The sequence below is a fragment of the Tympanuchus pallidicinctus genome, unplaced genomic scaffold, assembly GCF_026119805.1.
Source record: "Tympanuchus pallidicinctus isolate F22 unplaced genomic scaffold, pur_lepc_1.0 scaffold3, whole genome shotgun sequence".
Taxonomy (NCBI): domain Eukaryota; kingdom Metazoa; phylum Chordata; class Aves; order Galliformes; family Phasianidae; genus Tympanuchus; species Tympanuchus pallidicinctus.
Genome location: NW_026294747.1, coordinates 31,659,845 through 31,685,805, shown reverse-complemented (window position 1 = coordinate 31,685,805; position 25,961 = coordinate 31,659,845). Strand labels below are relative to the sequence as shown.

Here is a 25,961-nt window from a genome sequence, read left to right as displayed (position 1 = left end):
TGTCTTTGTGAGCAGTTATTTTGAGGTTTTTTTGAGTGATGAAGGGAGGGGAACAAAGCTTAGGAGTATTCCAATTATTTAAAAAATAAGTATAAAAATTCATCATATGAGAGAGGCCCTGGATAATGTAAACTCATGGTAGGAAATGAAAACTCTGAGTTAAAAAACTCTGTATTCCATTCTCATTTATTTATTTATTTTTCATGAATACATATTCTGTTGAGAACTCCAGATGCTTTATAGAACATTTTTAGAATGTTTTTAGACTACAGGTCCACCTGAGTTGCACAGAGCTCAAATCATTTCACTTTGGGATGAAAGTTTATAAGAGTTGCCTGTGACCTGAACAGTTCCTTCCTGCTTTGGGTAAAGAAACATGTCAAATACTGATATTTTGATGACCTATTACTTCATCTTTACTACTCTGTATTTCACCAGATTAAACTTAATTGGGTAGATAGCTTGCTAAGTATAAACACACTTTATGTGTCTCATCTGCCACTTAAGCAGTTGGCTGCACGAATACATTCATGATGTCTCAATTTTCATGTTTTGGAATTAATATTTATTCAAATGAACAACTCATCAGTGAGAGCTTATTTGAAAAAGCAAATTGGAAATGTGATTGAAAACAAAAACTCCAGAGAATGGGTTTGTTGAATTTGCTTATTTCGTGTGTCTGGTTGGTTTGTCAATTTTGAGGGTTTTTTTGTTTTTTTTTTTTGTTTTTGTTAGTTTGTTTGGAACACATTTCTTCTCTTGTTTCTTATGTCACTTCTTTGTGAACTTACTACTCATGAAATTCAGCATGTTGAGGATTAGTTTCCTCAGTTCTGCCTGTCTTCCATTACATCAACAGATACTGTTATTTTCCTTTAAGCTTGCTTGCATGGCCCTGTGAAGTATCTGGATGCAGAGATAAGTCAGCTGTTTGTTGGAGATGTGCCAGAAAGCAGTCCAAACTTTTGACTGACAAAAAATAAAATAAAAAAATAAAATAATAATAATTAAAAAAAAACAAACAAAAAAACAAAACAAAAAAAAGTCCTTGTTTACTGTTTTGAAGTGTATGGGATCTCTTAAGGTATTCTCTTATATTTATTTAAAATGTTTTTAGAAATTACCTTTAATTCCTATCTCTTCCTCCCTTTCCAAGCTTGTGGACTGATTGGCTGCTCCTAGAAGGAGATTTCACTGATACAAAGGCCATGGAGATGAATAGTAGCAGAGAAGGATTTGAGGTGATGCAGATGAGCAGTGTGCTTCAGGCATCAGATCAAATATGTATGAGAACATCTTTTCTGTCTAATACCATGGATAAGGTATATATTCAGGCATCCCATTCGATAAAATTGCAGTGGCTAGAGGAAAATGGATTTTTCTTTGTTCAGACAATAGCATCACAATAACTTGGGTGAAACCGAGTATGTAGAACAAACAAAGCATGTGACACAGGGAACCTGGGTTCCCTTTCAGTATTCTTACATTTACTGAAATGCTCTACTTCCTTTTTCTTCAGAGATAACACTGGGAATGTGAACTTGTTGTCTTCTGAGTACTCAGAGAGCCTGCAATAATACTTTGTACTTTCAGAGCATGTTTCCACTTGTTTTTTTCTTCTTCATAAATATTGAAATGAACTCTTCTATTTACTTTTTGAAGGAAATGTGAATTTATTCAAGATAACTTTGGACAAAAGGAGCACCTTTTGTGCTGAGGCACAAAGCAGCTGATGCAAGGACTGTCATGTAGAAAATGGAAGAGGTCAGAGGGAAAAATTGGGGTTTTGGCACATTATATCCAGAAGTAGGATGTTTAAGGTGCAATCTGTAGAGTGTCAGTCCCTCCGGGTTATTCTGATTCCCACAACTTCTGGATGAGATCCATGGAATAAAATTCAGAGAGGACTTCATGAAAGAAAAGGTGGACCTGGAATAAATTGCCTAATGTTTCAGAGCTGTGTATTTAAGAGTTAGATTCTGAGTATTGTATATAAATGAGTGCATCAAAGGAACCACCTCTCTAAATTGATCCATAAAGGGTTGTTATTTTTTATATATTTCTTACTCATGTGTTCATATTCAGGATGTTTGGTTCAATCTCTAGATCTACAGGGAGTCAGCGTTTGGAAGTTGGAATAATGGCTTCAATAACCTAAATTGTATTCTGAATCTCTGTGCACCAAGCAAAAAAGAAAAAAAAAAAAAGAAAAAAAAAGAAAAAAACAAAAACAAAAAAACTGAAAAATAAGCAAAAATAGCCCTGCATTGATAACAGGCATATATGTGTTAATAATCCAGGCAGTTGTCTGTCTTCCTTTTTCCACCTCTCTGGAAAAGATAATTGTAGTAAAAAATCAATATGCAGTATTTCAATTATTTATCCATATATAAATATCTAAATTTTGACTAAAAATGGAGACAAGAAGCTGCAGGAGGCTGTGTGCTTCAGTGTGTGGATTTTGTTCGGTGCTCTTTTCATTGGTTTGTTTTGTTATTGCTTTTGGGATTTGTTTGTTGCTTTTTTTTTTTTTTTTTTCCTTCTCAAAAGCTGAATTTTCCCTATTAAGTCTTCAGCAGTACCTTGACAGTAAGTCAAACACCAAGAGACTAAGGGTGAATTGCTTTCCTGGTGTTCTAAATACTTTCTATGCCTCATGAAAGAGTTATATTTTCACTTGTAATTATTGCTTCTCTTTAAAGTTCAGTAGGTTTCTGATGGCTAAAATAACTTGAACATTCATTGGAATAGCATATGGTATGGGGGAAGATACTTGAGTTTTGAAGTGTGCCAACCCAAGTGCACCCATGGAAAACTGGTAATAATTTGAATTCCTCATGGAGCTAATGCCAAGAACATAACTGTATAAAGACATCTGCAGGTATTACATGAAGTCTTCCATGTACAGACTCTTTTTATGAAAGAAAAGGTATTTTTGTTGGAAGATTGGAGAAGTGGAGACTCATTTATGCATTCCCTGTTTAGTAGCAAAACAAAAAAAACCCCTGCATTGCATCTGCAATGCAAAAAAAAAAAAAAAAAGAGTACTAGAAATTTTTATTTATTTAAAAGCAAAAGTTAAAGGTTAAAGTTATTTCCATGTATATTTGCTAGTAAATATGTAAGTCTGCTTATTTACATTTAGCTGTTGATTTCTGACTTAGTTTCTGTTAAATTGTTTTGCTTTTTTTTATCAACAGATGTGCCTTAGAAGTCTATTAGTTAGTAGGTTTGTTTTTTGTTGGACTTTTTTTTCCACAGTAAACATTCTTTTGTTGCTAGTGTTGGTTCCCACAACAAATTCAGAAATCATGTCAAGTAAGCTTTATTGGATTAAGCTCATAATTCTGCCATCTGAGACTGTTGTAAGTAAGGTATTGAGAAAAGAAGGATTGAAATCTTCTAGGCATGGAGTGCATACTTTGTCAGAGGTTCCAGCTGAAATGCTGGATATCTGCTACTGTTCTTTGTGTGCAATTTAGGGTGGATGTATACAAAATAGCTTAATCACAAAGCTAATAAAAGCATGTAGATACAAACTGTGTGACTGAAGCTGTAGTCATGAATAGTTGCCTTGAATTTAAAAATTAAAATTAAAATTAAAAATAGTCCTAATGTAGCAGCTTGCTACTTGCACTTCCATAATACAGAAGAGCAGAAGTTTGATATGATAAGCAGAAGAAATATCATGACGTCTTGTAAGTATCTAGATAGTAGATTTTTATTCCTTTTCCATGCTGATATATTTGTTGTTACATGAAAGCTAAATTTTAATGGTATTAGTTAAAAAAATCTGATCTCTTCAGAAGCCAAACGTTCATTTTTCAAAATTTTTTCTTTGAAATTGGTCTGGAAGTTTCTTTTGATAACAGACACTTCAAAATAAATTGATTTTTCTAAGGGTAAAGTAACTTCGTTCTATAAGCCCTTCAGAGGGACAGACAGGGTAGGAAGGGAGAGGGAGTTGTCCTTTATGCTAGGAAGTGGATAGACTGTGAAGAGCTGTGTCTGAGTAACAGCCTTGACCAGGTTGAGAGTGTATGGGTTAAAGTCAGGGATTGGTCCAGTAAAGGACATCTAGTGGCTGGAATCTACTACTGGCCACCTGATCAAGGAGAGCCTTTGACAAGGCCTTCTTGCTTCAACTCCAGAAAGTGCTGCGCTCACGGGCTCTTGTTCTTATGGGGGATTTCAGCCACCCGAATATCTGCTGGGATAGTGGCATGGCAGGTGGTAGACAATCCAGGAGCTTCTTGGAGTCTGTTGAGGATAACTTCCTGGTCCAGGTACTACACGAACTGACCTGGGATAAGGCCTTACTGGACCCAGTGCTTACTAATGCAGAGGAGAACATTAGAGATGTTAAGACTGGAGGCAGCCTGGGCTGTAAGTGATCATGCCCTGGTGGAATTTGTGATCTGGAGGAGTGCAGGCCTGGCAGAAAGTAGAGTCAGAACCCTGAACTTCAGAAGGCAAGCTTCCAGCTGCTCAAGAAACTGCTGGATAGGATCTCTTGGGAAGCTGGCCTTTAGGGCATGGGAACAAACAGAACTAGCAGCTATTTAAGGACATCCTTCTGTAAGTGCAAGAGCTCTCCATCCTCCAGCAGAAAAAATTGTGCAGAGGAGGTGGGCAACCAGGACCTTCAGCTTTAATTGAGGGAAAAGAATGAAATGTATGGGAAGCGGAAGCAGTGTTGTGTAGCCTGGGAAGAATACAGGGATGTTGTCTGCATATGTAGAGATAAGATCAGAAAAGCCAAGGCACAGCTGGAGCTGAACTTGGTAAAGGATCTGAAAAATAACAAGGGGTTCTATGGCTACATAGACAGGAGGAGACAGACCAAGGAGGGTGTTTCACCTCTGATAAATGAGAGTGAAGGACTGGCTTCATTAGACATGGAAAATGCTGAGGTGCTCAATAAGTGCTTTGCTTCGGTCTTCACTGGTGATCAGGCTCCTCATGTCTGCCAGGACCTTGAACCTCTAGATCTGGGTGAGAGTGGTGTATTCCATCCTAGTGTTACAGTGGAAAAAGTCCAAGACCTCCTCGTGAAACTGAATATACATAAGTCCATGGGGCCAGATGAAATGCATCTCAGGGTTCTAAGAGAGATGGCAGATGTGGTTGCCAAGCTGCTTGCCGTCGTATTTGAAAAATCATGGCTATCGGGTGAAATCCCCAGTGACTGGGCAAAGGGAAACTCTCTTAACTTGGTCCTAAGAAGTACAAATGATTCTTGGAGAGGATCAGTGACACTTATTTTAAGACTAATGTAAAGGAAGTAGAAAATTTTTAGAATGGAAAATCAGAGGCTTGAGAAGTTAGAAAGAACCTTGTTCGTTTGAAACTTTCCAGAGTCAACAACCACAGGACAAGGTATTTCAAAGTTGTACAAGGATCAAGAAAAGAGATTTCCACCAGTTACCAGAGAGAACATTAATGAAGCTTTTATGCGGAATGAAGTCAGAACGTGTCCATCTGAGAAGACTGGGTCACACTGAAGTGCTAGCATGCACTGCTTTTGTCCAAAATAGGCTTAGCTAGATTGAGAATTGTGCATAACAAGAAGTACTTCTGGGACAACTCAGATAGTTAGAAAATTCTACCTCAAAGTACACAAAATTCTGTTGTAAATTCTTTAATGCATTAAAGACTTTATTTGAAGGGTCGGAGTTGCAAATACCAGTGTAAGACAAAGGGAATTTCACATAGCTTAGGGGTAGTTCCTAATAGTTTTTTATTTCTGATTTTGTTTTAGAGAGTGTCAGTCTGCTATATCTGATCTACAATGAATGCCAAATCTGCAATCAACAAAGAAATTTTTGCCCCACATGATGAAAGGATGCTGGGAGCTGTCCAAGTTAAAAGAAGAACGAAAAAAAAGATTCCTTTCCTTGCTACTGGGGGTCAGGGTGAATATTTAACATATATCTGCCTGTCAGGTAAGATTAAAGATTCTGACATCCAGTTGTCTGTTTTAGTTTATCTTCAATGAATTGATTACATGTTACCCATAGCTGTGCAGTGCTGGCTGACTTGAGTCTTAGTAATGTAAGCAGAGAATAATAGCATTTGGAATGCAGGCTATTAATATTTGTGCTGCATAATAAATAGATTAGGTGATTTCTTTGTTTAAAAAAATGTTTTCTTAGAGCATAACTGCAGATTATGAAGAAAGAACATTTGGAAAAATCTTTTCCTATCAGGTTTGAGATATTTCTTGGAGGGATAAAATTTATGTTGTACCTGCTTTTTAAGCCCTGAAATGTCTGATTTGAAGCAAATATATTTTCCTCTTCTTTTCATAATTATATCTGGTGTCACTGGGTCCTTAAAAATGAAACTTTCATCCAGAATATTTTTAGCTTGTTGACATACAGCACCTCTGTTGGTCTTCAGTCACTTGACTTTAAAAAAGTGAAGGAGGAAATAGATGCTTTGAAGGAGAAAATGATGTAAAGACCTGTTTTGAGACATCACAGGCTACAGGGAGTAATGACCTATTAGTCAGTAAGCTGTTCATGTGAATCATGAGTTTCTCCAAGGTCAAAACAGTACTAGTGAGAGTCTGAATTTCAGTTTTGTAGAACAGGCTGGGTAGTAGTTGTATGTTTTGCTACATACTTTTTATATTTTCTAATGAAAGTGGTGTCCAGTTCATTTACTTTAGTATATATAAATAAAACACATTAAATTAAGTCCCCTGTAGTTTTGGTGTCTGCCAATTGAGTTTGTGTGAATATATATGGTACCCTAAGGTGTTGTAGTCATGTTTTTAAGCATCAGTTGCTTCCTTAGAGGGTGTGCACCTTAACAGAGGTAAAATCAGTAGTCAGAGGATAAGTGCTCTGTAAAGATCAGTAGATTACCATTGTGTTTGAAGTAAGCGGAAAATAGAGTTTAACAGACTCTGTCAAATCTTTTTTCACTGCAAATTAAATTAAAACTTTCAAAATATAGAATTTATAGAAACCACGGAAATGCTGGGTTTTGAAACATGGTGCATAGGTGCAGAATTTATAAGTTGCCGAATAACATTTGTGTATGCATGTAAATATGTAAATAAGCATATATTAAACGTGAGCTGCACAGCATCTGTACACTCATACTGATCACAATTAGGCAAAACAGATTTAATATTTTCTACTTGCCATTTTCCCCCTTTACAATAGTTTAAAGAAAGGGTTTGATTCAGCTAGGATTTTTCCTGGATTTGTGGTTGGGATATCCTCTTAGGATGTAGGGATTGGAGGTTTCTACTTCCTCACAAAATGAAGAAAAAAGGAGTTCTAATTTCTGACTTGTTATGGATCAAGGCTCAACTCGTTTTCTTTTTGGTGGTCAGTTTTTAGAATTTTAATTTACTTTTCCTGAGTGGTCTTATTTAAAATAATAATTTTGTTTTAGGACAGTGCGGACATTCAGAGTGCGTACATAACACATCTGTGTTCATGAGTATAGGTTAGAGGCATGAGTTATGCTCACAGTATTATGTAGGTGAATTCTATTCATCTGATTGTTGGTTTTTTAATTTATTTTATCTTTTTACCATTCTGAGGAACTTCTCAACTCAGCCATCCCCATGTTCATGTGTAGCAGCCAAAATGAAAAATGTACATTAAAGATGTTAAATGATCTGGGGTGCATCTAGTGTCTTTCTGCAACAGGATAATGTGTCATGAGTAAGAGAAATAGCAGAGGTCTTGATTTCAGCATAGCTTCTCATTAATGACAATGAGAAGTATTTACAGTTTAAATAAAATTACTGTGTGTTGGGTACTGGAAATCTGCATTATTATATTAGGAGAGTTATATGTGCCATGCTGTTAGTAAAGTTCTGCAGTAGTATGAAACAGATTTTTATTAAGTGTCATAGTAGTCTATGGTATCAAACATATTGTATGACTGGGAATTTCAGTAGATGACAACAAGAGACTGGGTCTACCAGGCTGTACTCACGTTTGAGGGCAGATTTATAATTCGAAAGTGATCAAAAATATGATCAAATGCAACAGGATTGCAGGCACAGTTAGTCAAGAGTAATTGATGACACAAAACTAAAGGGTAGGTAGTAACTGTTTCTGCCACTATTATTAAAAGAAATTGAACTAATAATGATCTTAGTTGCAGCATGGAGTTGTGTTATCTTTATGGATTTATTTTATTTTTTTAATTTATAAGTTACTGTATGAATGGCAGTTCTGCCGTATCCACAGCCAAACATGAATTTTATCTTGGGGTTGCTGAATGTACTAATATACTCTGTTACCATCCATTTTTCTGTGATTTAGCATTAAGTGTGAGAAGCATTGGTGGAGAGCTCTGAATGTTAGTTTCCACTTAAAATGAGTGTTGCTGAGTGTTGCAACACTAGTTTTAGAAAAAAATCTGTAAGCCTTTCACTCTTGTCCAATTTTTTTCCCCCAGGTTTCTGTATATTAGGTAAATATAGTTAGTGACTAAAATATCTTCGTGTTCTTAATTTCCTTAAATCTATTCAATCTGTCTTTTGCTAAGGGAAATTTGATAAAGTTTAAGGCTGAATTCATCAGTTGAAAGAATCTTCTTAAAAACTAACTTGTTAAGAGACTTATAAATGTTTGGGAATACAAATGTGTCTTGCCTAGTTATAGTTTAATTCAAGATTGAGCACAGAAATCTAGTTACCTGACATTGTAATAGCTGCTTTTACTTTCTACTGAGTTTGTAATTGAAAAATTACACAGTTTTTTATAATTTAGTTGTTTTGTTTTTTGTGTTGGATTGAAAAAGCATTACAACCTAATTGTTGTCTACCTGCTTTTTTGTAAATGAGGGCAGAGATCTTGAGCAGGGACAGTGCACCACTCTCACCTTTAGGATTCCAAGATAACAAAGCTGGTGTACTGAAGCATTAAAATAATCAAATGCTTAACAGAGCGAAGTGGGCAAGTAAGGGAGGTTCTTCCTTCAAAATTACATTTGTTGTATATGCTGGAGTTTGTATTTGAATTGGCTAGAAGGAAATACTCATTAATGCTCCAAAGAGGTGTACCTAAAGCCTGACAGTTATGACTGAAGGCAGGAAAGAATGCTGCTGCAAAACTGCTTACTGCACTTGTGAAGACTGAACAGTTGAATTACCTGCAACCTTCATGCCCTTTGTATTTACATGGCTGACAAAGACAGATGGGCAAGCATAGCCTAGGGAGATCCTAATGGAGTTATTTAGCTAAAGAACTGCAAACAAGGAGTAGACAAATAAGAAAAACGAAGGTGAAGTGTGGTTGTGGGCAGAACAGAGAATATAAAAACTGGAATTATCATTATTATTATTAAATGTAGGAAATTATTTGATATAGAGAAAAGGCAAGAAATTCAGAGCTGAAAGTGGGAATTTATCACCTCCTCCACACTAGGAGACCTACTAACAGTTATTGGATCAGATTTAAGTTTTCATTTTATAATCATTGTCTCATAATTCAAACAAATCTGTTTAGAAGAGCTCTCAAACTTATTTGGAATGTTATCTGAATTATGAAATGCTTAAAAGGTCACTTCAGAGGTATAGGACGTAGGCAATAATTTCTGAAACTAGTTCTGTGTTATTTTCTGTGACATGATAACATTATGATTTCTTAGTAACTTTGAATATTAAAAGGGGTTTTAATTTGTTATAATGCATTGGGAATTTTCCAGTTTGTACATATGGAACTGGCATCGACCTTTCCAGAACCGAAAGTCTGTTGCAGTTGCAAGTAACTGAATGAATCAGATGGTTCCTTCTGAACCTGAATTCTTATGTGCCATAACTCTTAGTTGCACCATTCTCTTTCTCATCCTCCTTGTTAAAATGTTGGAATTTGTGTGTAAATATTAAAAGATAATATTGTTTAAAACTTAGGGTGGAAACTTTCTTTTTTGTTGTTGTTGTTACTGTTCCTCTCTTTACTGTCTCCAAATTAAATTAACATGCTTTCAGTTCAAGGATTTATTTATTTTTAGTGACTTCTATGTGAAACTGCAATTTTCTGAGAATGATGAAAGAAAATCTGAAAGGAAATGGGGAGAGAAGGGGGAAAGGCATATAAAAGAGTATACAAAAATTAGGTGTACGTGCAAGGGAAGAGCATATTTATTTTCTCTACTTTCACTAAAATGTAACCTTATTGACCACATCATGTTTTTTCTCAAACAAAAAGTTAATAAGCTTTAAAAGAGATTTATAGTTACCACAGTGTGCGGGGGTGGATTTTCCCCTTCTCCTGCTTCAGAGTGTACAGAGAGACAGAGATACACCTTGTTATCTTAATTAGTTCTATGAATGCCCTCTGTATTAGGCTCTTAGAACACACTTCAGCTAAAATCTAACCACACCACTTGGTTTCACTTTCAATAATAGCTTCATATTCTGTTTTTGTCTCCAGCCAGTGGTACCATAAAGTTGTTTTTCAAACATAAACTTGTTATTCCTTTCAAAGTGACTGCTCATGGAATGGAAAGTTACTTAAAAATGACATATATCCCTCCTTCCTTTGAAGGTAAGTTCATGTGGCTGTCAGAAATTGGCCATAATTTAATTGGAAATTCCAGGGCAGGTTTTGTGCAATTGATTTTTCAGTGTGGTACTTGAGGTGAAAATTGAAAAGTAGTGATAAGGCATTTTTGATTAAAATAACTTACTTTCTTGTGTGTTCTCACTTGTCATGTCAGTTTTGATCCTGTGCTGAAGTTACCATTTCCTAATTTATTTCTTTAATTTTTCCTTTTCACATTTTCAGGATCTTATAATGAAGAGAATTCTCAAGGTTTCTTTTTGTTAGGATTCAGGAAATGAAAGTAAATTTCATTTTTCCACTCCTTTTCCAGGAGAATTTTGTAGGTACTTTGTCATATGGTGTAAAGAGTTGTTATTGGTTATTTTTCTAGGGTTATTTTCTCTCTGTTTAAACATAGTATTAAGGAGTGAGGATAATACTGCAGTGTTGATGGTCAAGCATAGGGCGCTCACTTTGGAGGGGTCTCTGGCTTACTTAGGTGTCAGGCTTTCCACTGTATGTTTCATTACTTATGCAAAGTAGAACATAAATCATGTCTTCTGCAGGTTCTGTCCAACCTGGACAGCTATTTGAGGGCTACTGCGGATCAGTTGTAGTGGTTGCTGTAACCTCGTGGACTTAGATTAGTACAACAGGTGGAAGATCAGGCCTTCTATTGATATGTGAGTTTTATTAGGGAAGACATTTCGGGATCTGTACTCAGTGCAAGGACTGCCAGTTACATACAGTACCTAAAAGGTAAAGAAGAGTGTGGCTACCATTACCAGTTCTCTGCCTAAATTTTTTGCCATTTTACCTTAAAATATGTGTTAACTTTCTGTTGGTCTATGAAAAAACTTCTCCGAAGTTCAATTCTTATTGACTAAGTCAATGATGCAGTTCAGTAGTGTGAATGGAGTTGCACTGCACAAGTGTAATTCAGTTCCAATTCAATGGCAGGTTCTTAGCATATATTCTTCTGTGCACTGAAGTTTGTGTGTCTATATAGTGAGTTGACTCACTCTGCTTACAGAGGCTTTTTGTCTGAAGTCATACAGCTGAGCTAGTGCAAGTACATGAATATGGCTCTCTGGCCATGGGAAACATGAATAACTTCAGTTGACTTATGATGTTATAAAACAGTTAAGACTCACACGAATGAAGCACAATGATAAAGATACTATAAGGAAAACTGTTTTTTAATGGTAAGATCAGCGAAAATAAGCGTACGCAACTTTGAAAAATTGTTGTATAATCTGTCATTGGAGACTTTAGCAAGAAGCTGTAGAATTGTGCCAAGAATTGCATAAATATGACAAGTTTTACATTTAAGATGAAGAAGATGCTCTGAGAGATCACTTGGGTTTACTTCTAGATCAGTAATTGTACTATTTTCTCATGCATAAGCTGCTGGTTATTATTTTCCTAACTGTACAGCTTGATATGCTTAGATGTAATTGTTGATGTATGCCCCTGTAAAACACAATGATAGGCTGGTGCGTGTATTTGTTGCCAGGCAAAGTTAAATTCACTGATGGAGTTAATTTTCAACGTACTATACAAAGAAAAATGAAAAGCTTACTAACTCCTGTGGAATTAATATTAAAGCCATTTCTGCATAACAAATTATAATTTGGAAAACATGCTTATATCACCAGATACACAAGAATGATTATGGCTTTTCACTGATCCATTTCACCCTTATTAATGTTGCTTCAGAAAGGAAGTAGAATCCCTTCTGAAAGCTATAGAAGATAATATGTCTCTTCAACATTCTCACCTTTTATTTACCAGGGTTTCTTTTAACCTTAATTAACCACATCAGGAATTTGGATGAATTTTGACATTGATTCATTCCTCTACTTTTCTATTTAAAATAGCTAAATCAAAATGTACTGATGATTGTTTAGGTATTTTAAAATATTTTAAAAACTTTAACTAGAAATATAGTTATGCAGAGGCATAATATTTTCATTAATCTGTCTATGGAGTAAACAAAGGCCATTACAGCTACATTTTTCTTGTAAGAAAGATAAAACATCCAAGAGATGTCTCAGAACTTCTTTAATATGAGCCTTAACCGTTGCACTTATTTTGTTTTGAGATTGTGTTAGCTGTGTGTATTTTTATTTATTTATTTATTTATTTAAACAGTACTTAAACATCAGTTTTGTAATGTGCTTAGTCCTGCAAATGGAAATCCTTCATAAACTAGAACAGGGAGAGGGAAAGATAATAAATGTGAAAAAGCAAATGAACAAAACAACACATGCAAATTTCTCTTCTCCCAGTTCTTTCAAGGGGAAATTCCTAAGTGTCACTGTCCTATCTTGGTAATAGCTTTGAGACAAAGGTTCAATTATTCAGTTACCTTTAGGATAAATGCATGTCTTCAGTGTTGTGCTCAGTGACTGGTATTCATTGTTCATACTGGCTATTAAGTTGGTCAAAGGAAATATTGATATTTGTGTTTAACTTGACATGATTTGACATTTGAAACTTGACATGATTTGATTCAGGCTGTGGACGTGTGTGTCTGTATAGGCACATATTGAATATATACATGTCTATATATACATACATGTATATCTATATATAGATATCTATACATGTATGAAGTCTAATTCATACTCAGCTACTAGCCTCAGTGCTTGCTGAAACTAGCAGAAATTGTTTGCAGTAATGCTGGCTGATTAGAGCTGGTGGTGTTCAGACATAGCCTGTGTCATGTCATGGAAGACTGACACTGCTGACAAGGGTAATGTTAGTCTCAGAACAGCTTTCCTGTTCCATGGCAGCCTAATGAATTTGCCACAGTGTTGAGATTGCAGGTGCAGTCACTGCTCACATGAAATTGTTGAAGTATAATTGTTTTCATCTACTTCTAATTATGATAGGTTGTAATACTCAATGCTGTTCTTAACTAAGCATTTTTTTTTTATTATTTTTTTTTTAATCAGAACTTTTTATCGGGATATTTTTGATATCTTAGCTCTTTGGTACTCAAAGGGCTTTTTAGAAGTCTAAATACCACTTTCTCTTAATGCTCATGCCAAGTTCCATTTTATAAGGGAATTTCCAAAACGTCCTCTAAGAGTTTTTGAAAATCTTTGAGCAATAAGATAGGCAATTGATTGCTTTTGGAGTTATCTTTCTGTTCTTCATTATTGATCTTTGTATCTATTTAAAAATAGAAAAATAAGAGTTTTTTTGACAGAAGGACTAATTTATTGATGGTATTAAGAGTAATACCTTTAACATATGTTGATGCTCTGAACATTTCTGATTGTGTCCAGTTGTTCAATTTAATGTAACCAAAACTTTGCACAAAATGTTTGCTTAGGTGGGAATCCTGTTTTAACAAACATACAGAATTGCTTATTTGAAAGTATATGGTCTAGGATTTGTAATTTATTTCTTTATTTATTTTTCTCTTAAAAGTGAAGGATGAATGTTTATAAGCTCCTGTCAATCTATCTTTCTGTGCTTAACCTAATTTACATGCAGGAAACTTTTTTTTTTTTTTTTTTAATTTAACATGCAGGTGTACAGTTGTGCTTCTGATCACTGCTTGCTGTTTCATAGTCTTGCCAGTGGTTTGTTTTTCCAGTGAACTATCATGTCTCAATTTCAGTTTTATAAGGTGAAATTTTCATCTGGGAATCTTGTGTTACTGCCTCTTATTTTATGGAGAGTTAAGATTTTTGTGTTGTTTTATCCTCCAACTCTGTGCACATATGCACTTCTTGGAAAATTTTCAAAACCCTGAAGTGTGATGTTGCAGAGGACAGGGAACAAAAACAAAAAACATGGATAAAAATCTAGAAATCTGTATGAGATAAGTAAGGAATCAGGCATAACTTTGCAATAATAAATAAGGATAGACTTAACACTCACGTATAGGAAATGTTTATTGATGCAATAAAGTTATGTGTAAAAAAAAAAAAAAAAAAAAGCAACAAAAACAAAAAACAAAAACTTTACAAAACTATATGTTGGAGGCGTTATGTTATCTTTTTACTCACAAAAGAAGCTTGATGAGGTTATTCTTGGCTGGAATTTGTAGCCTTTCCACGGAGGCATCCCAAAATTACTAAATGTCTTACAGAAAGTAATTAGGTTGCAGAATGCTTTTCCTCCATTGCAAAAGATGGCAAGTGTATTTCTTTATCCATTCATTGGAATTATTTCTGATGGGTAGGTTTACATTCCTGAGGAGATGGAAGTAGCTTCCCTCAGTGAGCACAGCATATTTTGCTGCACTTTTTTTGCTCAGAACATGACAGATGCTTGCATCCAGTTTACTGGCAGGTTAAAGTGTTTGAATGTTATGCTGTCTTTGGAAGTAGTTTGTTCATTCTCTGTCCAAATGACTTTATTTTTATTTTTATTATTATTTTGGCAGAGGTTAGTGTTACCTTATATGTGATAAAAAAAAAAAAAAAAAAAAAAAAAGTAAAAAAGAAAAAAAGAAAGAAATAGAAAAGCAGAGCTAAAAATAAGAATGTAATCTGCAATGTTTTATGATAACTTTGCCTTCAGCTTGGAATATGGCAGCTATGGAAATAAGACCTATGTGAGTGCCTTCTGATTGCTAGTTTTTGTAAAAAACACTCTCACTTTACAATAGTAATTCAAATTGTGTTTTGCTTTTAGGCAGGATTCAGTTTGAACAATTTTATGAAGTTTCATGGTACTGGAGTTTAGCATTACTGCACTCTGACTCATGATGATACAAAGTGAACAGTTTGTATCATATGGGGTAGGAAACATCTGGAGTTCTATCCAGTTGTATTTCAGAAAATGTTTCTGTCAATTACTATGTAGCTTTGCTCTTGTAACTGCTAAAAGATCTCTTTCTCCTAGACTATTAATTGCAGTGTTATGAACTCGTATAGGTAAACATCAGCTTAAAATCTTATCCTGTTACTGTACTGTAAGCTGTAGGAATTAAATCCACTAAGTTTTTTCATAGTTCTATTTGAAGTCAGTAGCATCAAACAATTTTCAGTGTAGAGCAGTCCATAATAAGTACTTTAAAAAGAAATTGCTAAGCCAATTAGAGTATTACATCAAGCTCCTCTGTCATTAGGTGGGCTTTTATTGTTGCTTTGTCAAAGATGAGTAACATGTTCCTGATCTCCAAACATTTTTTTGTTTCATCTGCAAATAATCATTTTAAAGTGAATTAAATACAAAACGGATCAGGATTTACAACTTCATCTGCTGTTGTGCTGTTGTGGTATGATTGTGACCCAAGGTCATCCAAACTGCTGCCACAGAAGCTAACATACTACTCAAGGAACAGGCCAGTTATGACACACTGCAGGGGAGGTATTTAGAGCTAATGCTTCCCAATTCTCCCCCAGTGGTGTATGGTGTAACATCTGAAAATTTCCAACTGGCAATATATATATTTATGCATATATGCTATTTGAAATAATTGTCCTGTATGTATGGAGCCAAACCTTTTAAGATTTTCACAGAAGTTGTTTTTCGTAATCTGATTATGCTTGTCCTAAAAGAAGGAAAAAAACAACATATGAAGGGTGGGGAGGCTGAATAAATATGAAGTATGCAAAGTCTTTTGGCCTTGTGCCAAGGAGGAACTGCCCATTTGTGTAAGCTGAAACAATCTCTAGTAACTGTTTAGCTGGAACTGCTTCACAGAGAAAGCCTGCCCCACCCTTTCAGTGGCTCTTTTGCTGTGTTTTTTTAGAGCTCTGCGGTATGTAATAACCTTTTGTAGCCTCAGGGAAATGATCATGTTACAACTGTACTGCAGCTCAAATTTTCCAGTGTTAGGAAAAAAAAATCTTATTTTCTTCCTATGAGGGATCTCACCTATTTCACCTACGAGATGAAATTTTCCTCATAGTCTTTTGACTTTTTTTAATAGAAGCTTAAATATTTACCTTATCTTTGAATGATCCTTCTGAAACACAGCTCAGTTTTCTACAAGCAGCTTTTTTGAGATGACTACTGTTAAATTACAGTATATGTAAATACAATAAAACCTCCATTAACATTTTTTAATGCTTTACAAATATTTCATTTAGTATGTCAGAGGGCAGCGTCTCAAAACAAAAAAACAAAAACAAAACAAAAAAAAACAAAAACAAAAAACCAATTTGAGCAATTTTAAATGGAAGTCTGAATCTTGATTATTTGGTCTCCTTGAAAGTTGTTTGACACAGGATTTTCTCATTCCTGTTGGGATGTTTAAGCTAATGAAGGACATTAATGAGACTTAAGGTAAATTCATTTTCAGGAGATTAATCTGAGTTATCATTTTAATCTGAAGCACAGCCATCATGTATGTAAAATTCCTCAGGGAATTTTATGCTCTAAATGCAGAATCGGGTTGTTTGTCTGTGTTGCCTCCTCAGATGTGTCTTCAGAGGAGTCACTCAGCTGGAAGGGAAGCTGCAACATAAGCTTCTTGCTGGATGAAATAACTACTCAATGCTGTTCATGGATAATATGATATTAGCCCCTGCTGTGTTAGTTTTCTTAAATGTCTGCCTCTTTTCTCTCTGTAGTAAGAGCTATTTTCTGTGACTGGATCATTGACTTGGAAGATAACAGAATTTTTAAATCAAAGCACTATTCCCTTAGCAGTAACTTTGGTTTCAAGGCACACATACAATATATACTGTTCCCAAATGAGAGGAAAAAATGAAACTTTAAATAAATATTTATAACCTCCAGTTATTATGTTTGTTCCTCTGTAATCATAGCAGATTACTAAAGAAATCTTGATAGCTCTCGCACTAGGTTATCTGAAATTGTCTAAAATAAAGTCTGATCAATTTTGCTGGCCTTGTTTGATTTTGGCATCTAAGGTTTGGTTTTTCTTAAACCTACTTGAAAACAAGAGCTAGGTAAAGAACTTACGAAAAAGTTATCAATTTTTTTTTTTTTTTTAATTTAGATATTACAACCTCTTTTTAATAATAGTTTTCTTAAATTTTCTTAAGTTTTAAATAAGAAATTCTAATTTCTTAAGTGAATGTAGCATACAAATATGCACAAATGATTCTTTAGCTGTATCATATGCGTGAGGGAATTTTGGTTATTTACCCGTTCATCGTGTAATGCAAACTAGTTTGGAAGCTAAAGAAGAGAAATGATCTTCAACTATGGAGAATGTAAAATTTGAAAAGGCTTGAAGAGATGCTGTGAAACTGGAGAGGAAAAGAAAATGTCCTACTTACAGCTTTTGAAGGACTCTAAAATTATAGACCAATGTATTTGTTGAGTATTAATTTGTTCAGTTAGACTCTCAAACACTGGTATTTATTGCTTTATACAAAGGTGAGCTTTTGGTTTTCTAGCTAGACACTGATGTAGCTTTCTAAAGTATTTTTTGTTCTAACATTAACTAGCTTATTTTCTTAGCAAGGAGGAGGGCTTGGGAGGTGAATGATGTGTACAGTATGATGATGCCATTTTGAAAGACAGATATTTAAACCTGTATTGCAATCCTGTGAGACTAAAGCATTTTAACATTAAGATTCAGTGGTAGTGGTTTTGTTCATGAGAAATAACACAGATTTCATTCCAGTTCATGAGAAATAACACAGATTTCATTAATGCTCTTATTGTCTTTTAAATGGAGTAAAAACTACCTTTTTAGTCATGTTTCACTACTTATGTTATACTCATTAAATAGCATCTCAAAAAATTAATGTGTAGTGGGGCAATTATGTCTGTCTGCTAAAATTACTCAGAACAGCCATGTAAGCAAGTAGAATTATTTGCCAAGAGTTATATTTGCCATTCATTTAGATAATACAGCCTCCAAATCTTGAGTCATCAGTTGTGTTATTTCTTAGTACCTCTTTGAACTCAAAACTGAATAGAGGAAATCTAGTAATTAGAAATCTTTACAGAAATTCCACAGCTGGAGACTGACAGCTGGAGAAATGTGTGTGTTGCTGAACAAATGCTGTACCAATCTAGAGACATTCTCTGCGTTGGATATTCTTCTGTTTTGTTGAATTTTTGCATGACTTCTGATGTCTACCAGATAAAGACCATTCAATGTTTAAAAGCAGTGAATCCTGGAAGTATTGTAAACAGTTTAGTTTGATGATTATTTGCTTTTTCGAGTTAGTATGGGCAGTGAGAACTTGTCTGAACATTGAACTCTTAGGAACAATATGAAAATTGTCCTTTTTTTTTTTTTTTTTCCTAAGTACAGACTTTGAGCTCCTATATTCACTGATGACATTGAGTGAGAATTCCATGACAAGTTCAAAACAAGGGTTTATTTCCCCTGTCATTTTGCACCTGATCTGGTTATTGTATGCTCATTTGACTAAAAGATTCATGAGAAATTGAAACAGTAATGCATCAAGCAAGACATATTCCTCAAAATGTTTCCAACAATAGGTACAGCATTGTTCTTTAATCTGAGAAAAGGAGGAGATAAGGAATGGTCCTTCAGATACTTCTGCAGTTATGCTTTAGGTAGTCAATACCATGTTTGTGTTACAGGTGTATTCACATATGACTCCGCTAGTTTTTTATAAATGCATTACCACTTGAAATCGTAACAGAATGCCTCAGTCTGCAAGAGAATGGACTCTTCTAAGGAAACTACTTCTGTTCCCCAAGGACATTTTTTATAATCAAGTTATTAGTTGTAGCACAACAGATTACTGTGAAATCCATTCTTTAGGAACTGAATCAAAATATTAGCATTCAGGCATGTAGTTTGTACAATAACAATCTTATTTACAATGAACTTACTCTTAAATCCATTTTCTTTTAGAAAGTACTTTAACAGCTATCAGCAAGTTGAGAGACTGAAGTTTGCCTTAAGAATTAAACATGTTTTTGACAAAAATCTTGCAATGACATTCTCTCAAAAGACATGAAGTGTGTAAATATGTTTTAAAGCAGGAAGAGAAGGAAGAAAGATTGCAAGGTGGCCAGGTTTCATAGGTTTTCTTTTTGCATCCTTCAGTTCAATTTCTATTTTGGTTTTATGTTGAAGGAGGGAAGATTTAGGTTGGATATCGGGGGAAGTTCTTTACCAAGAGAGTGATGAGGTGCTGGAACAAATTGCCCAGAGAGGTTGTAGGTCCCCAGTAACTGAGGATGTTCAAGGCCAAGTTGGATGTGGCCCTGGGTAGCATGGCCTAGTATTAAATGTGGATGTTGGCAGCCATATCTGTTGGGGCATATTTTGATTTTGCTTCTCTTTCTTTCTATATCCTGCTACAGCTGCAAACCCAGATTTGTTTTTTACCACTTCTGTGAAAATTTGATATCCTGACATTTGACATTATTCCCTGCTCAGAAGGAATCATATGGAGTTTAGAATTCCAGTTTTATTCTTTCTGTACTCTGTGTTCAGCCTAGATAACATTTCTTGGGTTTTCTGAACTCCATTCTGTGATCATGAGCTTCTAATATAAGGCTAGAAAGGATTGTTCAGTTGACTTGTATAATAGTCAATTATCTCAATCCAAGCATTTTCTCATGAGTTCTGTACAGGGAATCACATAGTAGAAAGGCAGAGAAATTTTTCCTGAAATGTTTTGACCATAAAGATTGATTTTTAAGAAGTCTGGAAAATCAAGAAGGAAAAAGTTAGGAATATGTTAGATTTATATGCATAACTCTGAACAAGTTGTCATTAGGTCACATTTGCGTGAATGAAATATTGGAAACAGATGTGTTAGATTCTCTTAAATCTTTGAGATTCAGCTATTAACTTCTACTGTAGCTAGTTCAGCTTTGTCTTGCTTTTCACTTGTTACTTTTGCAGTGCAAATAGGTCTATTGGCTTTACAGTTGTTCGTGCTTTCTTTTTTTTTCATATGAATATTAGTGCAAATAATTCACTGCTTCTCTTGCTTTTCGCACAGTGCTCTCCATATACTGACGTGTATACATTAGAAAAAATAGAACATTACATCACCCATGTTTTGAGGCTTCCGTGAACAACACAGGAAAGAATATAAATTCATTTCCCTCTTGACGTATTCAAGTTAATGTGTTTTGAAACTAACTTCAGAGCTAGCTCCTCTATTTGTTGTAAGTAATCTCACAGCATTTCTTTTGAAAACTTGAAGATAAAAATTGAATAATATGGTGATTTTATTTGTTCTATGAAATTTTTATCCTTGATAGTGTAACATCTTGATAACAGAGTTTGTCAAAAATCAGTCTATACAGAAAATTGAATTTTTAAAAATGCAAATTATTTGAGACTTAAAATGCTGCAAAATCAGATAATTCCTCCCACACTATACCAGGAATAAATCAGTTTGAGGGCTGATTTAAAATTAAATAGTTTACATACATAGGTAAAATAACTTTATATTTAAGGGATTTTTTTTTTTCATTTTGGGCATTATATGCTTACCTGAAGAATTGGGTGATATTCAATAAATTCCAGATTTTTAGCATAATAGATACACATGCAACATTGTCAAGCTATGTTCTGACCGCTTTATCTGTCAAAGCAAAGTGACTCAGAGTACACAGAATTTCCTAGAATAGGAATAAGTTGAGTGAGATGCCTTTTATTTTAGGATGCTATTTTTATTGAGCCAGTAGCTTCTTGATCTAGCTAACAATATTCTTGAAACAAAGACAGTTACCACTAAGTTGCTAAGTGACTGTAAATTTGCATAAGGGGAAAGTATTACTATACAGATAAGGACTAGACAACCCACTTGTAATGCTTCTAGTTTAAAACAGAATTTTTCACTTCTCAAGTTTAGTCTTTTGATACTAACGTGGCACCAACTGGTGCAAAGAACAGTTTTGTCCTCTCGGATTCTAGGTATGAAGAGATACATTTGAATCGTAATGTGGCCCACTGCAGGATTACCTTGCACAAGGAGATCTGTTTCCTTGTTACTCAAAGAAGTTGCTTTCCACTCTGAGACAGAAAGGCCTTCTTAGTGTTGTAATAATTGTATTGCTATGCGAATGTTCTGCGATGGTTGGTTGATCTTTTTTTAGCACTGTAAAGCACTGTATTTATTAGAAATCTTCGGACTACTCATGCCTTCTGAAAAACTTAGAGCTTATAAATCCTGAGAGGGATAGACCTTTGCCACAGTTTTTCTCACTTCCACTTTTTGGCACATCTTTGTGTAATACCAGTATGTAGTATCTCTGTGTAATATGTTTTAGCTAATGATACTCACAGAGATTTTATTGAAACAGAATCTGTATTAAGGGAATAGCAGACATAACTTAACTTACAACAGAGAAAAAGATACTGGGAGTGGTGGTGGCTATAGAATATGCAATATCAGATTAAGCAAATCATCAAGATACTATTTCTGGATATTTCAAACATTTTGAGGGTCTGTATAATTTTCTTCACATCTGTAGTATGGGTATGGATGTGATATGGATGGTAGAAGTAATAACTTATCTTGCACTATGTTTGGTGTTGACCACAATGAATTGAACAACGAGATGAAAGCAGGCAAAAAGATATTGATTTACAAAGCTGATATAAAAACTTGCAAACTCTGTGTTGGTTATAGTGACGTACGGAATCAGACTCTGTAACAACCAAGTAGTTATAGAAGCAGGTATATTTAATCAGTGCTGCACATACACCAGGTGCAAGGGGGATAGCTCCTCCTAACTTGCATGTCAGAAAAAAGCATGCTACAGATATAGGCTGAACTAATAAATAATCAGTAGTTTCCAAGAATTCAGATAGATATTCAACACATTCCTGAGAACCCATTAGTGTGTGGCCCCCCCACCACATCTGCATAGTGAGTCGTGAGGGTATCCTCTTGATGGCTGTGGGATGAAGAATCCTCATCTTTGTCATGAAGGCTTGTAGTCTTTCTCCCTGTTAACTTTTGACCCTACAGGACGGGCAGTCTCACCCAACCCAGTTTCAGCTTGCACTGTGGACATCTAATCATCTCACTGCCAGATGTCCTCAGGCTTCTCAAACCCTTATCTTTACGGCCTTCATCCCCCTCATTATTCCAGATCCCATGTCTGCCATCCCTTATTTTTCTAACAACTTCTACATTCTTGCTTCTATAAACTATCTATAACTATCCCCCCTATCCTTAGTGAAGCTTTTTTCTCACTTGTACTCTTTTACTACGGGGCCCTTCTTACACTTCAATAGCATCTACAGTCTGGAATGAGTCATAATATTTGAACAGCAAAAGATGTTTATGTACATCTCTAAGAAATTTGGTGCATTTTGAAGGCAAATATTAAGTTATATATGCATGTTTTCCTTTACATAAGAGCATCTTTAGAACACTTACATTTCTCTAAAGTGCAAGGGATTTTTCTAAAACAATTTGGTTGTTATCCCTTAATCTTTTGTCTTCTGCTCGTAGTGTTTGACATAGTGCTGATGACAGTATTAACGACTTCTAAAGATTTCATATGTTTTTTTTTCATCTTCAGCATGTTAATTGTTTGAGATGCAGTGTCAATGGAAATTGGTGAGGTGCCAGAAAGCATAACCCACGCAAAGAGGAGTAGAGAAAGGGAAAAGAGCTATGGTTCATATCTACAGCAGCTGTATCCTGATGATAGTAAGCTGACGTGCATAATTAGATGAATACTACTATATCCAGTTCCACTAAGTCTTATTTTATTTACTATATGCGGTATCTGTATTGGCACAGAATGTCATTAAATTTATTACACAGCTGGGTAGTTGTCTGGTGTTCCATTGCATTGTGTTCAAACTTGGTTATTGCCATTCCGCACAAGCTGTAAGAGGGTTAAAAAGACATCATATCTGAAAAGTAAGCTATTAGTTTTAAGTTAAGACATTTATATTTATTTTGCTAGGAACCTTTAACCTCTTCTTGATGTAACCATTTTGATACAGTGCAAGAGACCAGAAGTATGAAATAGGAGGCATTACTTAAGAAACAGCCCATGCATTTTGGAGATCTTTGTTACTGTACAGAGACTTTCTGCAAGGCAGAAGGCTATTTAAAATTAAATTGATAGTGTTTCTCTGTGGGCAGTTTGGAAAACACAGAAGGGTGAAAGAGTTTCTGTCCATACTTTCAGGTGCCTTTTTAAATGTCTAGTGTAGGGAGGTGATTATGTTTCATGTTTGTTCAGAAGAAATTGATGTGGCTCAAATATTTTCTTGAAGGTAATCTGACCCCTGTTGTTTTTTTTTCTACACGTGTCAGCCATATACTATACCTAGTATTCTGGGGATAAGCCATCACAATTTTTTGCAAAATGCAACACTATGAGAAATACCTTTGAAATATACCTTTAAGATAGAACTTAAAACAAGAGCTGGTACTGTACAGTAATCTTTGAGAACTTGTGATTTATTTGAATGTTTCTTCAACCAGTCTGCTCATCAGTACCATAGTTGCTTGTATGTTTCATTCTGTTGAGTTTGATTAACGAGACTGAGAGTTTAAGATAAAGCCCTTTCAAAGTGTGTGGGGCTGCTCAACGCTTTTCTCCTGTAATTTTATTCCTTGCATCTTTTCAATCCAAGTGCCTTAGCCTTTTTTTTCCTGATGTTATTTGTAGATTCTATAGCTATTCAGTTTACTCTGGATCACATTAAATTTCTTGTGTTGGCAGTCTTTGCAATTATGCTGCATTCAGTAAATCTCTGATGAGGCTAAATTGACTTCTAAAGAGCATTTGAAGGCCTCATTACCATCCATTTCTGTCCCGAGATGCTATAATAGTCACATATTCCTGAATTTCTAGCACTGCCAAATAATTAAGTACTTGATTACCTGTCCTTTTGCAGTATAAATTTTCTGGGATAATGTCTGTATCTTTTTGGTTCAGGTAGCATAATCTTTACAGCTGTGATAGAAGCAGTAACCTTGTAGCTGGGATGCAGATGTAACTGTGTGATAACTGACCAACTGATACAGTAATGTACCACATGTATGTAGCTCTTTTCAAGTGGCAAACTAAAATGCTTTTTGGTTTGTAGATAGTTTGGGATACAAGTTTCTTAAGATAAGAGCAAAACATTCCAGTATCCACAGACGTTGGAGGAGAACAGTAGGGGTTCACTTGTGTGACAGTAGCTCTTTGTCAGCAAATATTTTAAGCAACTGTTGCAGTAGTTAAACAAGTCAAATTGCCCATACTAACTACTTTAACCTAGATTGTCCCAAACAATCTGTTGTCTCATTTATCATTTTATGTACCAAGTCTGAATTCTAAAGAGAAAGTTGTTGCTTTATAAAAATGCAATGACAGAAAATGTGCCAGGAAAGAAAGAACTCTTTAAAAAGTAAGTATTAAAAAAACAGTGCAGGACTATTTTTTATTATTATTTGCTCTTTGATTTTTGAAATTTTTATATGAAGACATAAAAGAGAAGAATACGCTCAGTTTACCTCTCTGATTTCTTCACCTTGTATTTACTTATTTTCAAGGGAAAACAAAGTAGTTTGGTGTTATTGAAGTGTTTTATTCAGCAGCAAAATGCTGTTCTGAGTTTCTTCACTGAAACTGTAACGTTTACAACCAGATACAAGCTAGGAATAATTACTAGATGGAAGCTGTTGCAGAAATGTATATCTGTGAAACAACAAAATGTTTCTCATGAAGAGGATAAACCTGAAGAATAGGTTTGTTTTGATGTTTTGTTTCTTCCTTTTCAGGTGTTGTCTTCTTCCTACTATTAAGGCATACTTCAGCACTTTAAGCTAATTAATGCTGGTAAATTTTTTAAGCTTCTATCTTGAGAAGATTCATTTTATTCTCTCTTAAATCTTGGTCTGAAGGAGTGTGAACAAATCACACAGTTACTTCTTACTGAAGCAGAACATGTTTTGACACTGTGCGCTTGAAATCTTTCTCAATTTAAGAAAAAAATATTGTTAGATCAGGTGTATAAAATGATGACCTAGAGTTTTCCTCCTGAAACTTCAGCCAAAGGTGTGAAACTGATATTTTTTGCTGGTGACGACTGGCTATGAAATGGAATGGAAAATGAACATATAAGGAAAAACAGATTGTGCTAAAAAGCTTCCTGTCTTGTTTTCCTTTCATCTCAACTGGATAAGGTTGTAATGATGTTACTTCAGGTCTTGGATTGGAAAGAAAACTGTTACAAGCCTGAACCTTGCAAACAGAAGTGATATGTGATACAAGTGCACTGTTCCATTAAGCGCTGAGAAAAACTGTGATATATTGGGCTCTAATCCCGAACTCTCCAGCTCTGGTTCCCTTTCACCACTCAGTATCTTGCTTTAGAGTCCTACGTGGGCTTCAGAGAAGACAGCTAAGAAATACTGCTCTTGATTTTGTTTTATTTTCTCTGGGTCAATGAAGTGTTTGGTAACTTGCATGGAAGCGTGCAATAATGTTATATTGTATGCTGCAGTGCAGTTTGACTGAATAACTTAGTACTTCCCTGTAAAGAAGGATAAGTCTGTCTCTGGTAAGTCTGTGGTGTTTGCAACATAACAA

General features: G+C 35.0%; 1 protein-coding gene across 4 annotated transcripts in view; it reads left to right on the top strand.

Moving 5' to 3' along the window:
• Window positions 1-25,961, top strand: part of STXBP6 (syntaxin binding protein 6) — a 76,283-nt gene that overhangs the window by 21,113 nt on the left and 29,209 nt on the right. For 3 of the 4 annotated variants that reach the window (XM_052693925.1, XM_052693926.1, XM_052693927.1), the window contains 2 exons: window positions 5,762-5,945; window positions 10,410-10,523. In XM_052693925.1, the coding sequence (XP_052549885.1) occupies window positions 5,792-5,945; window positions 10,410-10,523 (268 nt within the window). In that variant the 5' untranslated portion in view covers window positions 5,762-5,791. The remainder of the gene's footprint in view (window positions 1-5,761; window positions 5,946-10,409; window positions 10,524-25,961) is intronic. The other variant, XM_052693928.1, reaches the window with a different exon arrangement.